Here is a 23525-nt window from a genome sequence, read left to right on the forward strand (position 1 = left end):
TGGCTACGTACTCCTAAGATTTATTAAACGTTGGCTATTTAGCAATGTCAAATGTTTAAATTAACTATTTTCCTAATTTTCTGTTAAATAATACAACTTACAGATGACGCAGCAAACGCAAGTCGAAATAACTTAGTTAGAAAGAAGGAATAAAAAAAACCATATATACCTATAACAATCAGTAAAAAACACAGACAAGAGCAAACAGAAAGAAAAAACTAACATAGGAAATAGGTGTACTGAAAAAATGGCCTCGGAAACTCCAGTCACTCTCAAACTTCCGATCATCAATTTCTCTTCACTCAAGCCTGAGACACCTGAATGGGACTCAGTGAGAATCCAAGTTCGAAAAGCACTCGAAGAGTTCGGTTGTTTCGAGGCAGTGTTCGACAAGATTCATATAGAGCTAAGGAAAGCCATTTTTGAGACACTCAAAGAGCTCTTTGACCTTCCTTTGGAAGTCAAACAACGGAATATTTCAGAGAAACCTTTCCACGGCTATATCGGTCAATATCCGACTATTCCGCTGTTCGAGAGCATGGGAATCGACGACTCCGAGGATCTCCCAAAAGTGGAATCTCTGGCTTCTATATTTTGGCCCCAAGGAAACCCTAGTTTCAGGTACGTACTTTCTCTCACTTTCTTTACGTTTTACCGTAGTCATGACCAAGTTATAAGTTTGAGAGTTTATGCTAACATTACTATAACAATATATAATCGTCATTATTCTCTATTGGAACAGCAATACAATTCAATCCTACTCTGAACAGTTAACGGAGTTGGATCAACTAGTGAGAAGAATGATTTTGGAGAGTTTGGGGGTTGAAAAATACATGGAAGAGCACATGGGATCAACAAACTACTTGCTTAGGATGATGAAATACAAAGGACCTCAAACCACCGACGCAAAGGTCGGGCTGAGCGCTCACACAGACAAGAACATCGTCACTATTTTGCATCAAAACCAGGTTGAGGGCTTAGAGGTTCAAACCAAGGATGGTCAGTGGTTTTCAGTCCGACCCTCTCTGGACTCTTTCACTGTCGTGATTGGCGATACTCTCCACGTGAGTTTTTTTTTATTTTTTTATTTTTATGTCCCCTTTCTTTTCATCTCCATCACAAAAAAACATATATTGGAAAAATTGATAGGTTGATTTCATGAGTTCAGGCTTGGACAAATGGTCGTCTTCGCTCGGCAAAGCACCGTGTGATGATGAGAGGAAGCGAGGAACGATACTCGGTCGGGCTGTTTTGTTCATTCAACGGAGGTTACACTGTGAAAGCCCCGGAAGAGCTAATTGATGAACAACATCCTTTGCTGTTCAAGCCCTTTGACCATTTTAAATTCATGGAGTTCTTCCGCGCAAAACCTGATCAGAGAAATGAATCCGCTCTTCAAGCTTATTGCGGTGTACATGTCATTGCGTAATTAAATTGGCTCATGCTTTTCTCAGTTGTGAAATCTATGTTTAGCTTATATAAATTCTTCTTGATTGAAGTCGGATCGTTTAATTGTTGGAAATATATCTATCTCGCTCTCCTTTTGTATATGAGGTGATTTGTAATAAGGGTAATAGACTTCTTAAGTGGGCCACTATCACTTAGATGTTTAATACTTTCACTCTATCACAAATATAGACTTTTGCCACAAAATACCATTTAAAGATATATTAAGAAAAATATAACTAATTATATATAATATATTAGTTTTAAAATATGATCGCGTGAAATTGTGAACATTAGCATATATAATATAATTACAAGTGGTAATTTTCTAATTTTAAAAAAGGTGAGACTATATGAGAGGTATTTGTTTTCATACTTTTTCAGTTTTTTTGTTCCGCCATGTGTCGGGACATTGCTTTTCCATATTTCGAGAGCCTCCAAACTGCAAAGAAAACAACATTTAAAATTTTGTACGTAAGATTATTGGGTTTTATTATAGTTTTTGGGAAAAATTATACAATATAGCCATTTTAAATTAATTAATTAAAAATAGCTAAAATTTCAAAGTTTCAGCAAAATAAGTAAAAATTATGCTGTCAATTTTTTTTTATAAGATCAACATTTTTTTTTTTAAACTTGATTATTGTACATTTTAACTATTTCATCAATTTGATATAATTCCTGACTATTTTGTAAATCCAATGATTTAAATTGACTACTTAGCTAAATCACTTTTTACATTAGTATCCTTGCTTTTTTCTTTTGTTTGAATGATTCTTTAATTTTTGAGAGATTGTTTGAAAATGTTTTATGTGCTTTAGTTAGTTATAATTATCACAACAATAATCATTCATTTTCATGTTGTCGAGAAAAAATAAACCATACATAAAAGACCTAATTTTTATTCAAAAGGTAAGACGACATATATTCACTCAAACCATATAGTATACAGGCATTATTTAAAAAGGATCATGCAACATCAGCTGAAACAACCAATTTATTCGTACAACACAACCATTAGATATATAAACTGATTCAAATACGACAAAAGTCTTTGATGGGATACGGAGCTCTTCCTTGTGCTTGGAAATTAAGCCACCCAAAATGGTCTATTGGTTTGTAACGTAATGGGTATTTTTCATCAATAAGCTCTTCAGGAACATCAATCACTCCATTTATAAATGCAAATAATCCTATTGAGTATCTAGTTTTGTTTTCTTTCATTATCACTTGATGCTCACAGGGGCGAACCCTATCGCTACTCCAAACCTTCATAGATAAATAAATAAAAACCATCAACTTACGATTTATAATAATAATAATTTACTTTACTATTACAAATTTGAAAATTCTATGTATTCGTTTTATATTTTGTTTTTTACACATTAAAAAAGTAGTAGTTGAAATCCTAATATTAGAAGACTTAATTGCAATGGTCCCCATATTTTCTATTCTATACATTATTCAATTCATCCATATAATCCGTAGCTGAGATTATCCAAAACTGTTTCTAACTTTTTTTTTAATACCTAGAATTGATGTCTAATTTATTATTAAATACTTAGTTTTTATATAATATATTCAACATCCAATTTATTAATTCAAAGCCTAAAGGATATGTATATCTATAACATAAACACAAATAATTAACAAAAAAATATACATAATTGTAACTAAAGAAGTCACATACCCCAATTATGTCGCCTGCGATGACTAAAAATTTGGTTGGACTAGGGTTAACATCAATCCACTGACCCTCTTTGGTTTTAACTTGTAGACCTTCGACTTGGTTCTGGTAAACTATTGACATGAATGTTCTGTCCGTGTGACACACCAATCCCAAGTCAGTCTCGTCGTCGCGGCGAGTTCTGTACTTGAAGAAGCGGAAAAGGTATGAAGTCAACGCTATGTTTGACTCATGATGTTTCGCCACGCCATAGCTATCAAACACCATTTTTGTTGCCATTTCATACAATTCACCCAACTTCATCGCAATGGAGTGAGCGCTTTCTCTACTCAATACAAATAAAAGCAAGAGTAAAATATAAGACGATTAAATAAAACGTGCACAATATTATATGTAAATAAATAAAGGAAAAAGTCACCGAAAATCTTCTTTTCCTGATGGCCACATTAGGTTGGTAAATTTTTGGATTCCTTGAAGAGTTGTTGCGTGGTCAATTCCTAGTGACTCGTAGAGAGGGACATTAGAATACTGGCCATAATAGCCATGATAAGGTCTATCGCTTGTTTTTTGGGTTTTAGTCTCTAATGGAAGATCAAACAGTTCTTCTGCTGCTGCGAAAACTGCACTGTGAAGCTCGATTTGAATTTTGTCGTAGACGACTTCGAAACAGCCATACTCTTCGAAGGCGCTTTGGATTTCGCTGCAGGCTGAGAACCATTCATCTGTTCCGGGTTTCAAATTCTCCTTTGTGAAATCCACCAAAGGAATTTTTAGCTCAGTTTCAGAGCCCATGATGATATATAATATAAATTCTAAGGATAACTGTAACTATATAACTATGCTTAGGAAATGGCTGTAGATGTGTAGTCTAATATAGTATTTCCTACGTGATAAAAACAAAGTTAAAAAGCAACTATGACAACGAACTTTATAAATTTAATTTACGGCCTGTACTGTAAATCATTATAATTATTTGTATTTGTTTTCATGCTTATCTACATGTTTTACGAACAAAATTTTGGTGCCAAAAGTCTGAGACCTCTAATCTAATTAATGATTTTGATGTACTATTAGTCTATTCAGTCAGTTTTCAAATTTTTGGACCACGGCTTATATAACGTTATTTCGTACATGTTGTAGTTATCTCATATATAATTAGGATTTCTTGAGGCATTGTGTGAGATATTCCAAAAAATTTCCGAACTTTATTATTAACAATTTATATAAGAAAGGGTGTTCAATTATAGTAGGCAACTCCGTACTTCAATTATTAGCGTTAATATTCGTTTTTATTGATAATTGAGAATTTAGGGTTGAGAATTCAAAGCAGGCAACGTACTTGAGTTTTGTAATACTTAAGGACATAGTGATGGTGTTTTTTTTTTTTTTTTTTTAAAGGATGGCTGGATTAATTGTGACACCAGTCCCGCGGTTGCTTTCATAAAATTAAGCTCCGGCTTTATCCAAATAAATTGAAAAACAAAACATCATCCTAATACATCATTATTTATTTTTATTACATTGTTTTATATCTAAAATTTTGCAAGTCTATACATTATATGCTTGAACATTTGGAATTGAGAAATCAAGACTCTAAGAATTGAAGTAAATTTATATTTTCTAGTTTCAATCCGTTTCTATGAAATTTACATGCACGCCACTGAGCCATATATATGCACGGACGAAGGCAACTTTTTTGAAAAGGGGGTTTGAAGATTGTGTGCAGTCTTTCTCACTATAAGTATTCTATATATTATGGGGGCTCAAAAGTCTAATAATTCAACATAATTATTTACTTTAGTAATTCAACATAATAATTATTTACTTTCTCATTCAAAGTCTGAGAAAGAGAGAATTCAACATAATTATTATTCTTATATGTATTTACTTTTAGTGAATTATGTGACATATATATTAAGTGTATAAGTATGGTTTCAAGAAACTATTATTGTAGCGTTTGTTTCTTGTTTGTTCAAACAAACCAGACGAAACTTGAAACGCAAGAAATGATCTTTCAACCTAAAGACTAATTAAAAAACAGATAATTGGAAGAGACAGATTTATCCTGGTTCGATCAATGTGATCTACATCTAGCAACTTTATTGAACAATTACAAACTTAACTCTGAGTACAATCTTCTACCGAAAATCCCCAAATTCTAGGGTTCTTGAGAGAAATTCTTCTAGAGAAATTTTGAGCGATGAAAGAATGTAATTCTGTTATTCTATCTGTCTAACCAACACTAGGATACACATTTCTCTATATAGATCATAGAGAAACTTGATCCGATGACTGTAAGTGAATCCGATTGTTAAGACTTAAGAATAAGATCAGCACCTCAACGTATTTATGTGATCATTTCTTTCTATTATTTTGTATACAAGGACATTTACCAAAAAAACGACATGCATTAAATTGTACGTTGCTCATGGGCTTTTTCTTAGTAGACAAATATAATGCACACAAACCGATCTTATTCATTAATCATTAAAAAAAACAAACAAACAAGTGCACAATAACCATATCTATATACAAGTACACCACTGAAACATATATGTTAAATACAAACCACCAAACTCATAATAAAGGGTAAAATATTATCTTGGTAATGCATATCAAACCACTCATAAGGGACACAGGGAGTACTAAGAAACATTTTATTGAACATTAGAACGGACGTTATATATGTCCCGGTACGTGCGTTCTTGCTAAACACCGCAAAAGGTCTTGATAGCACAAGGAGAGTATTGTAGAGCCGGATCTTCATCGACAAAAAAGCGCTTCATGAAGTTCATGTGATGGAATGGTTTGTATCGCAAAGGGTACTTTTCATCAACAAGCTCTTCAGGAATATCAAGCACTCCTTCCATGTACGTGAAGAGCGAAATCACGTACCTGTCTTTCCCAGCTTCTTTCATCACAACTCGATGCTCGCTAGGCTTTACCCTATCGTTACTCCACGCCTAACAAATATATACATTTTTTTCAGGAAAAAAAAAAAAAGATTAATACTGTTTTTAAATTTCACATATTTTGGGAAATTCTATAGCCCCTCTAATAGTTGATGTTTCTATTGAAAAAGGATTAATTTTAATGTGCTCTTTAACCATATCATTAATTATTTCATTACATATATTATCAGAAACAAGAATTATAGTTAATTAAAAATCTAATAAAATATTATTTGAATTTAAATTTTTACTAGTTATCTATTTTTAATAATTAGTCATATAGCAACTTATGCATTAAAAATTAGTCTTTTTTTATACATCCATTTTCCGCTGGACTAATACCGAAAATAAAGCTAGGGAGATGATACCAAAAAAAATATATATCACGAGAAATGTAAATATATATATATATATATATATATATATATATATATATATACTAAGTTCAACCATCAGGCTTCCTAAATTTAAAGACTATATAAGTTATAAATGAGGTGTTTTTGGACAAAGTCTGGATACTACTATATGGAGAGAAAATTGGGTTTGTTTAAAAAGTGATATTTTTTAAAAATGGTAAAAATTCAAAGGGTAGGAAATATTGTATAATTGTTAATGAAATTAAGAGTAAAAATCCTTAAAAAAAAGTTAAAGGGATATATTACCAAGAATGCATCGCCAGCAAAGACGACGAAAGACGAAGGTGACGGTCTGGCATCATCGCTCCAATTTCCATCTTTAGTTTTGATCTCCAAACCCTCGACCTCGTGTTGATGCACTATGGTTATGAACGTCTTGTCGGTATGAGTTCGAAGCCCTAACTTCGCTTCGTTCTCTTTCGGAGCTCTGTACTTGGCCAGTTTCAGACGCGGGAAAGTCGCAGCCATAACAGACTCGTAAGATCTCTCCACCCCATAGCTCTCGAAGATCATTCTCGTCGTCGTTTCATAAAGCTCTGTTATCACCCTCGAGAACGAAAGAACGCTCTCCCTGGTATAATTTATTTTCACGTTACAATTTCATCCATAATGAATGTAAAACTCAAAACCATGTAAAAATTGTAGCTCTCACTGATTAGCTTCGAGAAAGAAATAAGTCTTCTCCCAAATCTAATCAATTTTACGTTATAATATTACATCATGCCTATAAAACTCAAAACTATTTCCCAAAAAATAAATAAATTGTACCTAAAATTTTCATTTCCTGAAGGCCACATGATGTTGGTGAAATTTTCGACTCTGTGTGGGGATGAAGGGTAATCGATTCCGAGAGTTTCGAAGAGAGGATTGTAGTTCCAATTTGGCGTATAGGCTAAACCAGGCCTATCGGTGGTGGGTTGCGATAGGGTTTCCGTTGGAAGAGCAAACAAGCTCTTGGTTGCTGCAAAAACCGAGTTGTGAATCTCCGGTGAAGACTTTTCGAAAACAGCTTCGAAACATCCACACTGTTCCAGCGCTGACCGGACTTCTTTGCAGGTCAACGCCCATGAAGCTGTTCCCGGTGTTAGGTTTTCTTTGGTGAAGTATATGACTGGGATTTTACGCTCGTCTGTCACAGACCCCATTTTTTTTTTTTTTTTATATATATCTTAACTAATCTTAAAATTATTTTACCTCACTTGGCTATAATTTTACGAGGATAAAACGAGATGTGTAGTTGCTGACTACTTATAGCTAGGGGCTCTCTGATATTTAATTAAGATCATAACATTGCAAATGCAAAAATCCAAGCTCTATGAATATTATCTAGTTTTCGTACATCTAATAGAATATTAAACTGATTAACGAATATCCTAAATGCCATTTGTACATATATAGCTTTCAGTCGTTACCACATATTAAACGTACCTTGAAGTCTTACATGCTATATTTTATCTCTTATAAAATGTTGGTTTTGTGGTAGTTATTTTTCGTCTCTTTAGTATATATCATTAAGTGAAACCGGAGGGATAACTGACAGAAAGGTATTATCCACATAAACATTTTTATGCTTGATTCATGAATAATATCTTAATTACTTTAAGTTTAAATACATACGATCATAGACTTGATGATGTGGATATCATACTTTTAACTGTCCATATAAAAATTTAAAAATAGGGTAAAAAAAATTACGCATTAATTGGGTTTTATTATTTGTATGTGTTTACGTAATATTTTATTTGAATTTATTTAATGTGTATCAATCTTCATTTTTGTATTGTGGGCATGTATCATTTACGTACGTTTAGATACTCACTTGAATGCTGAGACTTGCACTAAAATAAAAATAAAAAGAGACATAGTCATGACTAAACTATTTTGAGGGCAATAGTCAAAATGTGCATATTTTTTAATAAAATTATACAGTAGTCTTTCTTTTTTCGTAAAATTTTAACCGATGTTGTTTTATTCTATCTCTATATAATTGCATCTGCATAGTTTTTTCATAAAATATTATATTGTACAGACTCCTATAAAGTTAATAGATGACTCCTAATGAATGAGCCATCTTAGACTTGAATTAGAGCGTCCCAATGAAGTAAATCATCGCATCCAATTTGAAGATATTTCATCATTGATCACGCTACGAAGACCTTACAGAATTTTTTTATATTATACATAATTAGTGGAGGGTATTTTGGAAATTTTGGGTTTGAATTTTTTTTTTCTCTATTATATTATTGACCCCGTTGTTGTTGTTTTTTTTTTTTTTTTTTTTTTTTTTTTTGGCAGAGATATGGAGAGAATTTGACAACATAATCCCCGATTTGAGATTATTGAATACTGCTGTAAAAAAGTAGATGCAGCTCTTGCATTTAAGGTGAAGGACTGTGTTATTAGTGTTATTTTATTCTTCCTTGATCTGATTTTTTTTTATTAATTCGAATTTGGGCTCAAACCCTAATTAAACTACCCAACTTAAACTTTATGTCAAGTACACTCTTCAATTGTGATTGTTTCTCAATTCTTTCTTACCATTGGACAGTCTTTAAAGTCGGTATGTTCTAGTCCAAGCACAAATTAGAAATATAGAACCGGTGAATCAACCAGTAATGAAATGCCAATGTAGTCCAAAAAAACCGAATCATATAATTTTAGTTTTCTCAGTTCTTGATCTGAAATTGTTCGATTTTAATTATCGACTTATTGGGTTCTTTGTCATAGGCTGGCGTGCATAAAAACCTGATGTCACCAATATAGTTTTCTTAATATAGTAGCCTTCATTAAAATAAGTTCAACAGCGCAAGCTGTAGATCTTGTTAGATCATCAAGATTTGATTAAGCCTTGCAGAAGAAGACACAACACAATTGCAGCCCAAACATTACAAAAAAAAAAAAAAAAAAAAAAAAAAAAAAAAAACCCCTCACATCAGCGTAGTCCTTTTCATTTCTAAAAATAAAATAAAATAAAATAAATAGTACAATCAGCAATGTAATGACAACATTATTAATGGAAAGACGCCAGTACTATATATTCATTATTAATCGACTCTCTTCAAGAGATTCTGACTTTTGCAACTATATTTTTGAAAGGCGTCATGTGCGTAGTAATTGATGGTTAAATAACGGCCACGTGTAAAATAAAAGGAAGACACCATTCATCATCGAAATGATTATTCTCACAATTTTTAGAAAATATCATATATATAGTTTTACATAACTATAAATAGAATATATATATATATATATATATATATAAATAACGGCCACGTGTAAAATAAAAGGAAGACACCATTCATCATCGAAATGATTATTCTCACAATTTTTAGAAAATATCATATATATAGTTTTACATAACTATAAATAGAATATATATATACCTTAATGAGTCAAATATGGCCTTTTTATGATTTTAGGTTGATTTTATAAAAAAAAAAAAAAAAAAAAATCAAATGATCATAATACCTTAATGAAATCACCTTTTTTTTTCATTTTCTAAAAGTAAATCAAAATAATTTTAAAAAATCAAAATCAAAATATAACGAAGTACAAGCTCATCAAATTCGAAACCCAAAATTCATCTTGAGCAAAGACCATTCATTTAAACTAAAAAAAATATGCATTTTGTTGCTAAAAATTAACACACGCAAGCGTACGTGTCGTCCAAGTAATATAAATATGAAGTAACGAGTGTAGAACTCACAAGTACTAGCGATTTCAATGATTTACTCTAACTTGTAGCGAATTGATTCCAAGAAAAGATGGTACTAAATAAAACAAAAGCGATGAATTAAACACGAGTTTTCAATAAAGGGAAAATAGGGGGTCACGATTTCACCGGAACTAACTAGGTCGGGATTTCGGGTTTGAACAACGATTCTACTCATATGAACGCTAACGCTAATCTCACTCTATCAAAGATATCCACTAGCTTCTCCCGAGAGTTTTAGCAAACATTTGTAGTTGACGGATTGTTATTCTCTCGGCATCTAATCCTGTAAAACAACTACACGTGGTACAGAAAATGTTATTAAAATGGTAGTAGATGTGACAATTTGTCTAAAAACATAAAGAATTATTGAGTAGTTTATAAAGTCGGTGGTGGCACCATATAATAGGGGATGGGTAATACGAATACTACAGCCAAATAAAACTAACCCAGATCATCTGTCCTCAGTTAATGTTCCCTTCTCTGTCGCCTCATTAGTATTCTGACACGTCATTCTTCATTATACATGTAATTTTTTGTGTTGTAACTTGTAATTGTAAATAGCGTTACTTCGTCTATTTAAAAAAAATATTTTACCTTTTTGTTTTCCCACCCCGGTGAGCACTACGATAACCAATTTTTTTGCCATCACCGTATAGTACATCCAACAGCGACAGAGACAAATTCCTGTGTCACCCAGTGGAGAGAGGCAGGTTCAGAGCCACGTCGGTATAAGGGCGGAAGAGAAATATGGAAGACACGTATGTTCATCACGATTCACTTAATTTGGGCTTCAAATCTTTGGTGTCTTCAACGGTCATCACTACTACAAACTGTGTCTTTAGACACGAAAGGATTCAGACATGATAATATAGCTTTCAGACACGATAACTCTCGTCCAAATCAAAATTTCCCCCAAAATTTTGACCGCGAGATTTGTCCCGCTTTTTGTTAAATTCGTCTGTGAATAGACGCGATTTGTCGCGTCCATATGAAAAATCGCGTCTATATGAATTTACCAAAATAGGAGAGGAAAAATTTGTCTCCATTATTTTCGTCGAAATATATATTTGAGAATCAAACGCGACTAGTCGCGTCTGAAGATTTAAAACAAAATAGACTCGACTTCGTCTCTTTATTTCTAGGTTATTTGGAAATATAAATATCCCAAATGGCCAAATTTACACCGATATATACTTCTCTCTCTTCTTCGATCGAATTTCTTCTCCGCTTGATATTTCTAAAAAAATCGCCACCGCGTTCTGCCGCTCATTGAGGTAAGTCGATCTCTCTCCTTCTCTCACTCAATCACTCTCTCGTTCTATCTGATTGCTCCCAATTAGGCCAGCCTCGCGATTCGACCTCCCATCCGCCCCTCCGTCGCTCGTTCTGGTGAGTCGCTCCTCACTCATTCTGACTCGCTCTCCTCGTTCTCTCTGTTTCACTCTCTCTCAATTTCTCACTCTCGTTCTCTAAGAATTTTAGCACTCTTAGATCGATGAGAGTTTTGGTGAGTCTATATGTCTCGCTCTCTCTCATTCTCTCTTTTTCACTCTCTTTCTCTCTCTCTCTCTGTCTCTCTCACTCTCTTGGTCTATTTCATTGCCATTGGTCTCCGTCGACGCCTCACCCATGTCCATTAGTCGTCCTCGACGCTTAGAGTTCGGTCCCTTGGCTCTCCACGTCTGCGACAGAGTATTGGCTCAGGCCAATAGCCCCCTTGGTACGTATTCGTAACGTTTCATTTTTATATTCTTTTTTTCTTAATTTAATTTTTTTTTTCATCTCTCGCTCTCTCTGTTTTCCATCACTCACCCAAGACTGGAGTTCCGTCACTCCATTGATATGAACTGCCAGGGTCGAGTCCGAGCCTCCATCGCTCCGTTTTTGGCACCGTCCGACATGTACAAATTCTCTCGGTGAGATTAGTTTCCGGTATGTACAAATTAGTTTTTAATTTTTAAAAATTAAATTGCTTTATACGGACGCGACTTCTCTCGTCTATATGTCGCGCATACAATCAGACGCGCGATGTCGCGTCTAATTAAAACTATCATTTGTCTTAGTGCATGGCTGTATATACGCTTACTAATAATTTCTCTTTTTTCAGTTCAATCAAACGATTCACATATAATTTTTTGTTTCTAATTTTTTCCAACTTCTGGCAACGAAGAAAACGTCTCTTTACCGAGCATGCTCCGACGAACGAACGACAGAGAATAAGTGCACCATCCTGAACCTCCTTCCTTAGGCCAGCTCGATGCGATAATTTTTACTTTTTTTTTTCTTTTTTTATGGAAGGGAAGAATTAACACTGTTAACAAACAGAAGGTTTTCCTTTAAAAGTGGACAGAGGACCCGGGTTCAAATAAAACTATTTGAGACAAAAGTAGTCCTACGTGGAAATATATACATGTTGTATATTATTTTTCTTAACTATTATAGGTGTGCCAAAACCACATATTAATATACCCCTAAAATTCTAGAGGAAAATAATTTAACAATTATCATCAAGACCAATTTGAAATATTGTGTGTGTTGTGTGTGTGTGTGTGTGTGTGTATATATATATAATAATAATAATAATAATAATAACTCAATTCTAGAGGAAAATAAGTTAACAATTATCATCAATACTTTTATAACATTATAACTCAATTTACCATGAGATTCAACTTAATTTATATATATATATATATATATATATATATATATATATATATCAATTTTATCATACAACATATCAAAATAAACTTGATTAAAAACGTTACACATCAAAGACCAGCAAAGTCTTTAATAGGACAAGCCGAATATCTTAATGCACCATTTGTGAAGAACTGAGAAAGGAAATTCATATGATCAATTGGTTTATATCGCAATGGATTTGCCTCGTCGATCAGCTCTTCAGGCACATGAATCACTCCGTCGATAAACGAGTAAAACCCTAGCGAGAATCTATCCTTGAAGTCTTTCAATACCACTCTGTGCTCACAAGCTCTTGCCCTATCATTAGTCCACGCCTAAAACAAGAAAAAAAAAAATCAAGTCAAAATTCAAATCCTCTCATAAAAATTTAAATATACGTCTACATGTATTAGATTACCATGAACGCATCGCCGGCGAGGAACAAGAAAGACGAGAATTCGGGTTTGACGTCGATGAATTGACTGTCCTTAGTTCTTATCTGCAAACCTTCCACTTCATGCTGACGAAGGATGGTAATGAAGGTCTTGTCCGTGTGAGTTTGCAATCCCACGTTCGTTTCGTCCTTCTTTGGCGCGGTGTATTTGAAGAACCGGAGACGGTAAAAAGTCGATTCCGTTAGAGGGATATAGAGTCGCTCCAAGCCATAACTATCCAACACCATTCTTGTAGCCATTTCATAAAGTTCCACCACCGGTTTTGAGAAGGAACAAACACTTTCACTAATATTTGATCAAGAAAATAAAACCTTAAAGTCTTAAACAAGCCATGCACACGTAAATAAAATGTTAAAAAACAATAGAAATAATTTATTATAGTTTATAACGTACCGAAAAATATCATTTCCTTGAGGCCACATAGTTCTAGTGAAAGACTCAGATGCCTCATAAATTGTAGGATTGTCAAGTCCAGCTGACTCGTAGAGAGGAATGAGAGGGTTTTGACCGACATAGTTTGACCAGGGTCGATCACTAGTCTTTTGCCTTTTGGTTTCGATTGGTAGAGCAAAAAGCTCTTCAGCTGCGGTGAAAATTGAATTATGAAGTTGTGGTTCAACTTTATCATACACAGCTTTAAAGCACCCATACTCTTCTAACCCATAACGGACTTGTTTGCAAGCCAAAACCCAGGAGTCTGAGCCAGGCTTCAAGTTTTTCTTGGTGAAATCTATGACTGGAATTTTATGCTCTAATTGAGACTCCATACTTTTGACTTCCTAACCGAATATTACCGAGGTATATATATGGCGGTATATATCAAGCATTATTATCGACTTATTATATAATGATAAAATTATTTATCATCGAGACTAATCCATGTTTTCAGCAATAATTTATTTCAGATTTATAAAGACAGATTTTCTGCACCAGCTTGTACAATGCACATTAGTAAATATGAATATGATATATCAGACTGACGTTGATATCCCTTAATTAATTGTACTATATTCAATAAAAAAAGTTCTATAAAATTAATATTCTCTGAAACTCTAATCCAATGAGAGAAGATTTTTTAGAGGAAAAAAAGACTTAATTTTCAAAAGTACACAAAAATTAATTTTATATCAAGCTCAAATTATGATAAAAAAAAAAAAATTATAGCATAAAGATGAGAGTGTCTATATGGAGACCCCTTCTTATCGAAATATAAAGGTTTACATCTATGTCATTGTCAAAGTACCATTAAAATGAATAATATTGATAAAAAAAATGAAAATGAATAATTATATATGCGATATAATTTAAAGATGCGTAAGATCACATCATGATACGAAAAGATATGGAGGAATTCATAAATTATAGATCAATCAGCAACAAAATATGCAAATAAGTATGTCGCTTTATTAATTGCTGCATTATTGCCTAAGCTTATATATATTTTGCAACAACATTAAAAAAAAAGTCCGACCTTTTTCAATTTTATTTTTCTGCTCATTTGACTTGGTAGCTGACGTCATAAGAGAAAGAACTTGTTCATAAAGTCTCTCCTCTTATATTAATATTCAGATCGTCCGACCCATTTTGATGTCTCCTCTTTATTTTCTGAAACTAACAACGTCGTTTTTAAGATTATGTCGTTTTCTGTTTTCTATCTTTTGAAACGAACAATGTCGTTTTTTAATGATCGTCGTTTTCTATTTCCTGAAAGAACGATGTCGTTTCTATAGACTGTCGTTTTTTTTATTTTCTGAAACGAACGATGTCGTTTCTGTAGACTGATGTTTTTTTTTATTTTCTGAAACGAACGATGTCGTTTTCAAGACCATACCATTGTCGTTTTTTAATGATCGTCGTTTTCTATTTCCTGAAAGAACGATGTCGTTTCTATAGACTGTCGTTTTTTTTATTTTCTGAAACGAACGATGTCGTTTCTATATACTGTCGTTTTTTATTTTCTGAAACAAACGATGTCGTTTCTATATACTGTCGTTTTTTTATTCTGAAAAGAACGATGTCGTTTTCAAGACCATATCATTGTCGTTTTTTAATACTGTGTCGTTTTTATGACCGTGTAGCTGTCGTCATTTTTAATACTATATCGTTTTCTGAAACGAACGATGTCCATTCCTGTTTACGTCGTTTTTTCAAGGTAATGTCGTTTTCTTTTCTGTCAAGAAGGATGTCGTTCACTTTTTTTTTTTTTTTTTCTGAACGACTGACCATTTCTGAAATTACTGCGTGATTTGAATAAAATCTCTCTTGCTCTTTTCTCTGATTTAGCATTGTGATTCTGGGTTTGTCCAAGGAGAGAGGAATCTGTATTGTGATTTTTATGAAAAAATAACTGTTATGAGATTGCTTGTTTAGGTGTTAGTTTCTTGATTTTTGAGAAGTCATCATTATCTTTACTTTTTTTTTTCTTTTTTTTTTTTTCTTCTAATTAACAATGGACATTTGGGCGACAACAGGTGAATGGTACTAATGTAATAGGCTGGCGTTAATGAATTTCTCATGGCTATTCTACTAAACAAATTTAAACTTTGGTCAAATTGAAACTATAGCGTTTCAATTTGACTAATTTGCTTTAATCAATTTTTCTTTTTTTTACTAATTTTCTATGCCAAAAATTAATTAAATAAACTAAATAAAGGGGTTAAGGTACAAATTAATGTTCAACTTTTCAATAAATGCAATTTATTTCGAGTACAACAAATAAATTACAAAATTATAAAACATAAACACCACGCCTTCATACTTTGATAAATTCTGATCTCTTGATGAAAAAGGGGTTTCAATTTTCAGGCACACCACAGTATGCTTTGATAGGATATTCATACTGTGTTCCTCCTTGGAAGAAATAAAAATTAAGGAAACCAAAATGATCAAATGGTTCGTAGCGTAAAGGGTGTTCATCGTCAACCAGCTCTTCAGGAACATGCATGACGTCATTCACAAATGAAAACAATCCGACGGAAATTCTCGCCGGACTTTGTTCTTTCATCATCACTTGATGCTCGCAAGCATGTACTCTTCCATTAGTCCATGCCTGAAATACATCCTCAAAAAAGTTCAATGTATCGTGTACAAGCTTAACAATAATAAGGTCAATGCAATATAAGAAAGAGAAATATCATTCATATCCCTTGAGATTCCCTGAAATATGTCAGCTATTTTGTATTAATAAATATTATGATTGATGAGTTGCGTCTAATTTTTTTTTTTTTTTTAATGGCGAAATAATATATAGTGCATATATAAGAATCAATGATCAAATATATACCATTAAGGCATCGCCAGCTATGAATATGAACGATGAAAACTTGGGTTCAACGCCGATGAATCGATCGTCCTTTGTTCGAATCTTGAGCCCACCAACATGATTCTGATACAGCAAGCTTATGAAAGTCTTGTCGGTGTGAGTGGGAACTCCGATCTCACTTTCGCTTTCGTCGCGGGTTCTGAACTTGAAGAATCGAAGGCCGTAGCAAGTCTTCTCCATTAAAGACTCATAAAGCTTCCCTAATCCATAGCTCTCAAGCACCATTCTTGTCGCTGTTTCATATAACTCCATAGCCGGCTTAGAGAAGGAACGAACAGTTTCACTAATAATAATAATAATAATCAACATTGTTGTTAGGGCACAGAGATCAAAAGACAACTCAAACACCATATAGGAAAAATGATACAAAATAAGCATCTGAAACTTATTGATAAAAAAAATAGTCTTAAGTTTCAAGATGTCAACAAAATTACGTTGTTCAATTTCTTTTTAAAATTGTCATTTAATTTTTTGACGATTTATATAATGTAATCATACGGTAAATTTTTTTTTTTTATTGAATACCGATATTTGAATTTAAAATATTTCGCAGATTTTAGACAAACTTTAATATTTTACAAATTGATTAATTTTAATTCGCTACTTAGCTATATAACGCCCTTAGTAATGATATAATACCTGAAACTATCATTATTACTCCCTGAAGGCCACATAGCGCTGGAAAATCGCTCTACTTCTTTCGGAATCGTTGGATTGTCAACTTCTAATGATTCATACAGGGGTATGATGGGAATTTGGCCCGCGTAGCCACACCCTGGCCTATTGCTCGTCTTGATCATTTTGGTTTCCGTTGGGAGATCGAACAGCTCTTCGGCTGAAGAGAAGATTGAGCTGTGAAGTTCCGGCGAGACTTTTCCGTTAAAAACAGCTTCGAAACAGCCGTACGTTTCCAAGGCATATCGGACTTGTTTGGACGCCGATAGCCATGAATCTGATCCAGGCTTCAAGGTTTCATCGCTGAAGTCTATAACAGGAACGTTTTCTTCTATTTGATGAGATTCCATTTATTATGACTAATTATTTGTGTTTTTCTTAATAAGATGGAAATCTATTAGACAGAAACATATATATAACCACACAAACATATGTATCTGACCGGATACTCTTTTTAAGTTTTAACGAAATGTTTTATCTCTTACTTTAACGATATTTTTTAATTAATTATTCCATCACTATTTATCTGATTTTTATTTTTAATTTTTATGTGAATATTAATCCTCTTTAAATAGAGAATAACGTTGAAAAGCGTGATGATACGTATGTGAGATTAAAAAAAAAAAATGACAGATTATTTGAGTTTTATAACAATGTTGCACGGAGCTAGTTATGAATTGGAGTTAAAGGTGCATATTATTATACATATAAAGGGAAAATTTTAAAAATAACAAAGCAAATTTATTTTAACATACATTTTTAACATAAAAATTAGGGTTAAAAAAATTTAGTTGTTAATGGATAGGCACTGGCGAATGAAATGCATTTATGCTACTCAGGGCCAGAGAATAATATTATTTCTTCAAATGAGAATGTGGCAACGATTTTAAAAATTAAAATTATGTAAAAAGAGGAATAGAAAGCAGCGATTGTTACATTTAAGTTTTCAAGAAAAACGTTCTGTTCTCTCCCTAGATTTTTCTAGCGCTGCCGCCACCGCCTCCGCGGCGTGCTTCGACCTGGAGGAGCTCGTTTGATTGATTTATATGATTTTTGGATGTTTTTTCTATACAGCTAGAAGATTTATCTTCTTCATTCATGATCAGCTAACCGCGGTTGAATGAATATTTCCATCAACCATTATGAGTACTTTGAAAGAGTCTTATATGTGCTCGATTTTTTTTTCTCATTGTCGAAATTAGCAAGCACGAGATGAGCTGTATCTGATATTTTTAGTATTAGATTCCCTCTAACTTAAGTTTGTGTTGTGCCCTGTACTAAAATATTTTTCTCCTATATATCAATATGAGTGTTTTACACAATTATTGATTGAAATTCCATTTTGGTTCCAAAAAAGAAAAAAAGAAAAAAAAAGCGATGTAACCATTGTTACATAAGCACTCTTATCAATTTTAGATTCATTTGTTTCAATGTAAGTGACATGTATCTAGCACTTAAAATATTTTTGTCGTACAAGAACAGTACACTTATTGTAGTATTGTAACATTTTTTTTCTGTCTCTATTTTTTTTTTTTTTTTGGTTATTTGTCATGATTGCAATATTTTATAGATAATTAATTTTGATATTATTTTATATAAGGAAGAAAATTGAGGTGTTTGTGGGTGGTTTGATAAATTATTACTTGATAGCGATTATGGCCCGCTCTGGAGTTTGGAGTTTGGAGTTGGACTACGGAAATCATATATATGTTGTTAGTGTGAAGAAGCAACCAATACATACGTACACCTAAAATATATGACTAACAAGGATGTTTGATGTGATCCGATCGTCCTACATTTGACTAATTTGGATACCGACCATGAAATGTTGTCCTTTTTCATAAATTAATATTGTGTCCTACTCCTATATTTATAGAAAACGAGAATATATGGACTAGTTGGTACGGAATATATTAAATATAAACCATCTCATTCAAATTGGATCTAGACAATCTAGTTTAATTAGAGAAAAATAAGTAATGGCTGATTTTTGAAATTCTAAAAATAATAATTTTACTCACATTTTGGACGATTATGCTCTTTTTATCATCATTTTAATTTATAATTTACATTTATAAATTTTTTTATATTTGCAGAAATAGTATATATTTTGACACAAGAATCGAGAAAACAATGTTTTTAAAATGTAATAATGTAAATATATCTAGAAAATATAACATTTATATTATTGAAAATAATAAGTTGTCAATCAGTTTATTAAATGTAAACATTAGCAAAGCGCCAAATGTAAACAATTTACATGAATATAAATATTATCAACGATGAATCAATGATATTTTAAAAATATATATTAAAATTAGTTACGTTTAAGATCATCTAATTTCATTGAAAGAATGAACGAATTTTTTTTAAAGAGGCTATGGATACCAAACTAAAAATAATAATAAGAAAAAAAGTTAGAAAGAAAAATAGGAACCAAAGTACAATTAGCAAAGTGTTAAGGGATCGGTAATAAAAAAAAAATGAGAAATTGCCTCAATTACTATCATTTTATATGTTTTTTCTTCAATTTTTCACCAAAAGCTTAATTTGGCCAAAAATACTCCTAAGCCACTTGTACAAATACAATTTTACCCTAAACAATCACTACTAAAAATTTCATTTTCTGGTGCGGAAAGGGTATCCGGTACGACATGTCGCACCTAAATGAGCATTGGGTGCGACATGTCACATCGGATACCCTTCCAGAAAACCAAAAATTTCGCTCATTTTAGGTGGTATCGAAGTGACATGTTGCACCTAATACTATACAGTGTGACATGTCGCACATAATAGTTTTAAAAATTTTAAGCAGGCTTAAAATCCATCCTCTTATTTTTCACAATCCTGAATTGGAAAAAATTGTTTTTTTTTTACTATCAAGTGCGACATGTCGCACCTAATGCTCATTTAGATGCGACATGTCGTACCTAATACGAGCAACAGTGCGATATGTCGCACTGGATACCATTCCAGAAAATAAAAAATTTCGCTCATTTTAAGTGGTATAGGGTGTGATATGTCGCAGCCGATGCGAGCAACAGGTGCGACATGTCGCATCGGATTTTAGGTCATGTCTACAACCAATCTTCTTCTTCTTCTTCTTCTTCACACTCACCTCTCAACCTGCCTCACTCTCTTTCTCTCTCTCGTCCCTTTGCCTTGACGGATCTCGCCGCCCCTCCTCCGCTGGAGCTCGCAGCCGAGCTTCAATATAAGCTCTCTCTCTCTCTCTCTCTCTATATATATATATATATATCACTCTCTTTCTCTCTGTCTCACTCTCTTTCTCTCTCAGTCAGACAATTGTTGACATCATGTTGAGGGTAAAATTATATTTGTACAAGTGTTTTACTAATATTTTTGACAAAATTAAACTTTTGATGGAAAATTGGAAAAAACTTATCAAATGATGATAGTCGAGGCAATTTCTCAAAAAAATAACCCCACTAATTAAAGGAAGCCAAGTTCACAATAAACCGTCGTTTTGGACTTGTAATCAATGGGTTATGCATATAAAGGGTTTTGTCTTGTCTTCTATTTTTTGCTCACCCCAAGAATTTGTAAGGTCATTCACCTTTAAACAGTTTCTTCCCGAAAATATGCCAACAATACTAAAACGGTCAAACCTTGATGATCAAGGCATCAACTTTTATTCATAGATAATTTTATAACATTATTTTATATTATAAGACACACAAACAAAGCAAGCAATAAACGACAAAAGTTCCAAATCCATCTCTCTGTCTCTCTCTTTCTCACGCTCATACATGTTCAGACAACACTCATAGACACACAAATAGAAAATGGAGAGTCAAACACCACAGTAGCTTCTAATAGGACTCTTCAATCTCTTGTGAGCATTCTCAGCGAAGAACTGTAGAAAGGAAAGATGATTAAAGGGCTTGTACTTCAAAGGGTGTTCTTCGTTCACGAATTCTCCGGGAACTTCCACGACACCGTCGGCGAAAGCAAACTGGGCCAGAGAGTATCGATCCTCTTTTCCACTCACAACGACTCTATGATTAGCAGACATTATCCTATCATTGCTCCAAGCCTAAAAAGTATACCAAAACCCTAAATTATCAAATTCATTGTTATTGAATAATCGCAACACATTTAATTTATAAATAGTAACTACTTACCATAAGTGCGTCGCCGGCGAAAACTACAAACGATGAAGGAGAAGCTGAGAGGTCAACCTTGATCCAATCTCCGTTCTTGGTTTCGATCTCCAATGCGTTGATGCGATCTTGGTGAAGAACAGTTGTGAAGCTCTTGTCTGTATGGGCTACAAACCCTAGCTGAGAATCATTGCCTTTTTCGGGTGCTTTATTTTTCAGCACTCTAAGAAGGTAAGTAATTGACTTAATATAAGAGTCATAGTACTTTTGATCAACTCCATAGCTCTCGAATATCATCCTTGTCACGGCTTGATCGATTTCTTCGGCAATTTTCGCAAACGCGTACGCGTTTTCGCTGTACACGAAATCCAATTAGTAAAATTTAAATAAATAAAAATAATTACAAAAAAAAAAATCACCTGAATTGGTTGCTATTTCCGTTGGGCCACATAATTTTTGCGAAGAGTTGGATTCCGGCTTTGGACGTGGCGTTGTCGATTCCCATGCTTTCATGCAATGGAATTACCGGATTTTGTCCGACGTAACCATTTAAGGGCTTTTCGTATTTGTTCTTCATTTTGGTTTCGGTGGGAAGGTCGAATAACTCTTTCAATGAACCGAGAAGTGAATTTCGAAATTCGGAAGAGATTTGATCGTACTGTACCACGAAACAGCCGTTCTCTTCAAACGCTCTTTGAACATCCTTGCGTGCCAAATCCCAGGATTCTGTGCCTGGCTTTAGGGTCTCTTTGGAGAAATTTAACACATGAAGTTTTGGCCCTTGGGTAATTGAACCCATTTTATGTATCTATATATCAACTATCTCTTTTGATATTAACTAGCTGTAGCTTAGCTTCTGTGATGTACATATATATTAACGAACACTGACGTCCTTTATTATTTCCTGAGGAATTATATAAAAAAAAAAATAATTGCATATGAAACAAATCAATGTCTAATTGGTAAATGATATATATTATTTTTCAATGAGCGTGTACACTCAAGAGTCAATTACCCTTATTGATACGCCTCCTGGATCATTGGTGATGAGCCAATTAGAGACGCACGTTTATTAGTTAAAGGATATATATGAATTTGATTTATATATCATAATAAATGTGTGCATGGCTATCTGCACCGGATTGATAAAATTTGATATTGATAGTAGAGTGTATTATGGCACATGTACACCGAATATCAGTACAATAATAACGTTGTTATTAAAAAAAAAAAAAAATACTAGATCGAGATCACTTTTTTTTTAAAGGACCCAGCTAAGTTTACTTACTGCATGGTCCTGCTATTAATATATTTACGTTATCCAGCCACATGCGTAACGTTCGTCAATAATTTTTCGTCTTTATAGCAATTTTCATACGATATGACAATCCCAGAATTTGTCCTATTACATTTCACATTGTTTAGACTTTGTTAAAAATAGTGACAAATGTTTGAAAATAATATATGCGGGCACGCCATTTAGGACCATCTAATATATATTTAGAAATTATTGTACCATATTAATTTTATAAAATGTTCATGTAACATCTAGCACCAGGACACTTTATCTGGAGCAACTTTTGTAATATTTTACATTGAATTTGAATAAAGAAAAAAAAATGTAATGTAACATTTGACATCAACATTTACAAACATTGACCAATTTGAATATCATTGATGCAGCTATTTGGCATTGGGTGTATTGGGATCTAGAAATATTTTGTGATGAAGGACAGGGAAACCCTCTTTGGATTTGCCCAAGATCTTTGGAATTCATTTATTTCTCTCAGGGATGGCTTGCTTTGGTTTTGGCGCATTTCATGTAACAGGATTGTATGGTCCCGGAATATGGGTATCCGATCCTTATGGACTAACGGGGAGGGTACATGTTGATGTCGATTTCTGGATTGATCAACAATCACAAATAATAATACGTATATATTTGATTTTTATTAGATGAAGGTCTCAAAAGATGTCGTATAAAAAACAATTTAGAAATGGAAAAACTATAATAAGAAGAAATTAAGAATCAACTTTATTGATCGCGAAATT

At 33.2% G+C, this 23525-nt stretch overlaps 6 protein-coding genes across 6 annotated transcripts; 1 reads left to right on the forward strand and 5 right to left on the reverse strand.

The window, feature by feature from the left end:
* Positions 1–206: 206 nt before the first annotated feature.
* LOC149386626 (putative 2-oxoglutarate-dependent dioxygenase AOP1) lies at positions 207–1498 on the forward strand. Its single transcript, XM_089626870.1, has 3 exons — positions 207–621; positions 743–1064; positions 1169–1498. The coding sequence occupies exons 1-3, from the start codon at positions 248–250 to the stop codon at positions 1427–1429; spliced, it is 957 nt and encodes a 318-aa protein (XP_089482996.1). The 5' UTR covers positions 207–247; the 3' UTR covers positions 1430–1498.
* An 801-nt stretch (positions 1499–2299) lies between these two features.
* On the reverse strand, positions 2300–3985 carry LOC149386627 (putative 2-oxoglutarate-dependent dioxygenase AOP1). The gene is made up of 3 exons (XM_089627074.1): positions 3552–3985; positions 3137–3458; positions 2300–2715 (listed from the first exon to the last, which is right to left on the reverse strand). The coding sequence occupies exons 1-3, from the start codon at positions 3923–3925 to the stop codon at positions 2482–2484; spliced, it is 930 nt and encodes a 309-aa protein (XP_089483200.1). The 5' UTR covers positions 3926–3985; the 3' UTR covers positions 2300–2481.
* A 1605-nt stretch (positions 3986–5590) lies between these two features.
* LOC149386628 (putative 2-oxoglutarate-dependent dioxygenase AOP1) lies at positions 5591–7724 on the reverse strand. Its single transcript, XM_089626914.1, has 3 exons — positions 7269–7724; positions 6747–7071; positions 5591–6096 (listed from the first exon to the last, which is right to left on the reverse strand). The coding sequence occupies exons 1-3, from the start codon at positions 7643–7645 to the stop codon at positions 5842–5844; spliced, it is 957 nt and encodes a 318-aa protein (XP_089483040.1). The 5' UTR covers positions 7646–7724; the 3' UTR covers positions 5591–5841.
* Positions 7725–12947: 5223 nt separating this feature from the next.
* LOC149386629 (putative 2-oxoglutarate-dependent dioxygenase AOP1) lies at positions 12948–14145 on the reverse strand. Its single transcript, XM_089627242.1, has 3 exons — positions 13746–14145; positions 13316–13637; positions 12948–13232 (listed from the first exon to the last, which is right to left on the reverse strand). Exons 1-3 carry the CDS (start codon positions 14117–14119, stop codon positions 12987–12989), a joined length of 942 nt encoding a protein of 313 aa, XP_089483368.1. The 5' UTR covers positions 14120–14145; the 3' UTR covers positions 12948–12986.
* Positions 14146–16008: 1863 nt separating this feature from the next.
* LOC149386630 (putative 2-oxoglutarate-dependent dioxygenase AOP1) lies at positions 16009–17715 on the reverse strand. Its single transcript, XM_089627115.1, has 3 exons — positions 17314–17715; positions 16636–16957; positions 16009–16401 (listed from the first exon to the last, which is right to left on the reverse strand). Exons 1-3 carry the CDS (start codon positions 17697–17699, stop codon positions 16147–16149), a joined length of 963 nt encoding a protein of 320 aa, XP_089483241.1. The 5' UTR covers positions 17700–17715; the 3' UTR covers positions 16009–16146.
* A 3249-nt stretch (positions 17716–20964) lies between these two features.
* LOC149386631 (putative 2-oxoglutarate-dependent dioxygenase AOP1) lies at positions 20965–22304 on the reverse strand. The gene is made up of 3 exons (XM_089626956.1): positions 21893–22304; positions 21495–21828; positions 20965–21406 (listed from the first exon to the last, which is right to left on the reverse strand). The coding sequence occupies exons 1-3, from the start codon at positions 22270–22272 to the stop codon at positions 21164–21166; spliced, it is 957 nt and encodes a 318-aa protein (XP_089483082.1). The 5' UTR covers positions 22273–22304; the 3' UTR covers positions 20965–21163.
* Positions 22305–23525: the final 1221 nt, after the last annotated feature.

Source organism: Urtica dioica, chromosome 9 (assembly GCF_054948205.1).
Source record: "Urtica dioica subsp. dioica isolate 48M chromosome 9, U.dioica_male_clone48M_v1_H2, whole genome shotgun sequence".
Lineage (NCBI taxonomy): Eukaryota > Viridiplantae > Streptophyta > Magnoliopsida > Rosales > Urticaceae > Urtica > Urtica dioica.

Excerpts from the sequence above, each read along its gene's own strand:
- LOC149386629 (XM_089627242.1), bottom strand. The coding sequence starts at position 14,119 with ATGGAGTCTCAATTAGAGCATAAAATTCCAGTCATAGATTTCACCAAG. Across the intron at positions 13,638-13,745 it reads CAAGGAAATGATATTTTTCG|TGAAAGTGTTTGTTCCTTCT; the intron begins GTACGTTATAAA and ends ATCAAATATTAG. Across the intron at positions 13,233-13,315 it reads TCGCCGGCGATGCGTTCATG|GCGTGGACTAATGATAGGGC; the intron begins GTAATCTAATAC and ends TTCTTGTTTTAG.
- LOC149386630 (XM_089627115.1), bottom strand. The coding sequence starts at position 17,699 with ATGGAATCTCATCAAATAGAAGAAAACGTTCCTGTTATAGACTTCAGC. Across the intron at positions 16,958-17,313 it reads AGTAATAATGATAGTTTCAG|TGAAACTGTTCGTTCCTTCT; the intron begins GTATTATATCAT and ends TATTATTATTAG. Across the intron at positions 16,402-16,635 it reads TAGCTGGCGATGCCTTAATG|GCATGGACTAATGGAAGAGT; the intron begins GTATATATTTGA and ends GATGTATTTCAG.
- LOC149386631 (XM_089626956.1), bottom strand. The coding sequence starts at position 22,272 with ATGGGTTCAATTACCCAAGGGCCAAAACTTCATGTGTTAAATTTCTCC. Across the intron at positions 21,829-21,892 it reads GGAAATAGCAACCAATTCAG|CGAAAACGCGTACGCGTTTG; the intron begins GTGATTTTTTTT and ends TTTCGTGTACAG. Across the intron at positions 21,407-21,494 it reads TCGCCGGCGACGCACTTATG|GCTTGGAGCAATGATAGGAT; the intron begins GTAAGTAGTTAC and ends TATACTTTTTAG.
- LOC149386627 (XM_089627074.1), bottom strand. The coding sequence starts at position 3,925 with ATGGGCTCTGAAACTGAGCTAAAAATTCCTTTGGTGGATTTCACAAAG. Across the intron at positions 3,459-3,551 it reads TCAGGAAAAGAAGATTTTCG|AGAAAGCGCTCACTCCATTG; the intron begins GTGACTTTTTCC and ends TGTATTGAGTAG. Across the intron at positions 2,716-3,136 it reads TCGCAGGCGACATAATTGGG|GTTTGGAGTAGCGATAGGGT; the intron begins GTATGTGACTTC and ends TTATCTATGAAG.
- LOC149386628 (XM_089626914.1), bottom strand. The coding sequence starts at position 7,645 with ATGGGGTCTGTGACAGACGAGCGTAAAATCCCAGTCATATACTTCACC. Across the intron at positions 7,072-7,268 it reads TCAGGAAATGAAAATTTTAG|GGAGAGCGTTCTTTCGTTCT; the intron begins GTACAATTTATT and ends AAATTATACCAG. Across the intron at positions 6,097-6,746 it reads TTGCTGGCGATGCATTCTTG|GCGTGGAGTAACGATAGGGT; the intron begins GTAATATATCCC and ends TATATTTGTTAG.
- LOC149386626 (XM_089626870.1), top strand. The coding sequence starts at position 248 with ATGGCCTCGGAAACTCCAGTCACTCTCAAACTTCCGATCATCAATTTC. Across the intron at positions 622-742 it reads CAAGGAAACCCTAGTTTCAG|CAATACAATTCAATCCTACT; the intron begins GTACGTACTTTC and ends CTATTGGAACAG. Across the intron at positions 1,065-1,168 it reads TGATTGGCGATACTCTCCAC|GCTTGGACAAATGGTCGTCT; the intron begins GTGAGTTTTTTT and ends TCATGAGTTCAG.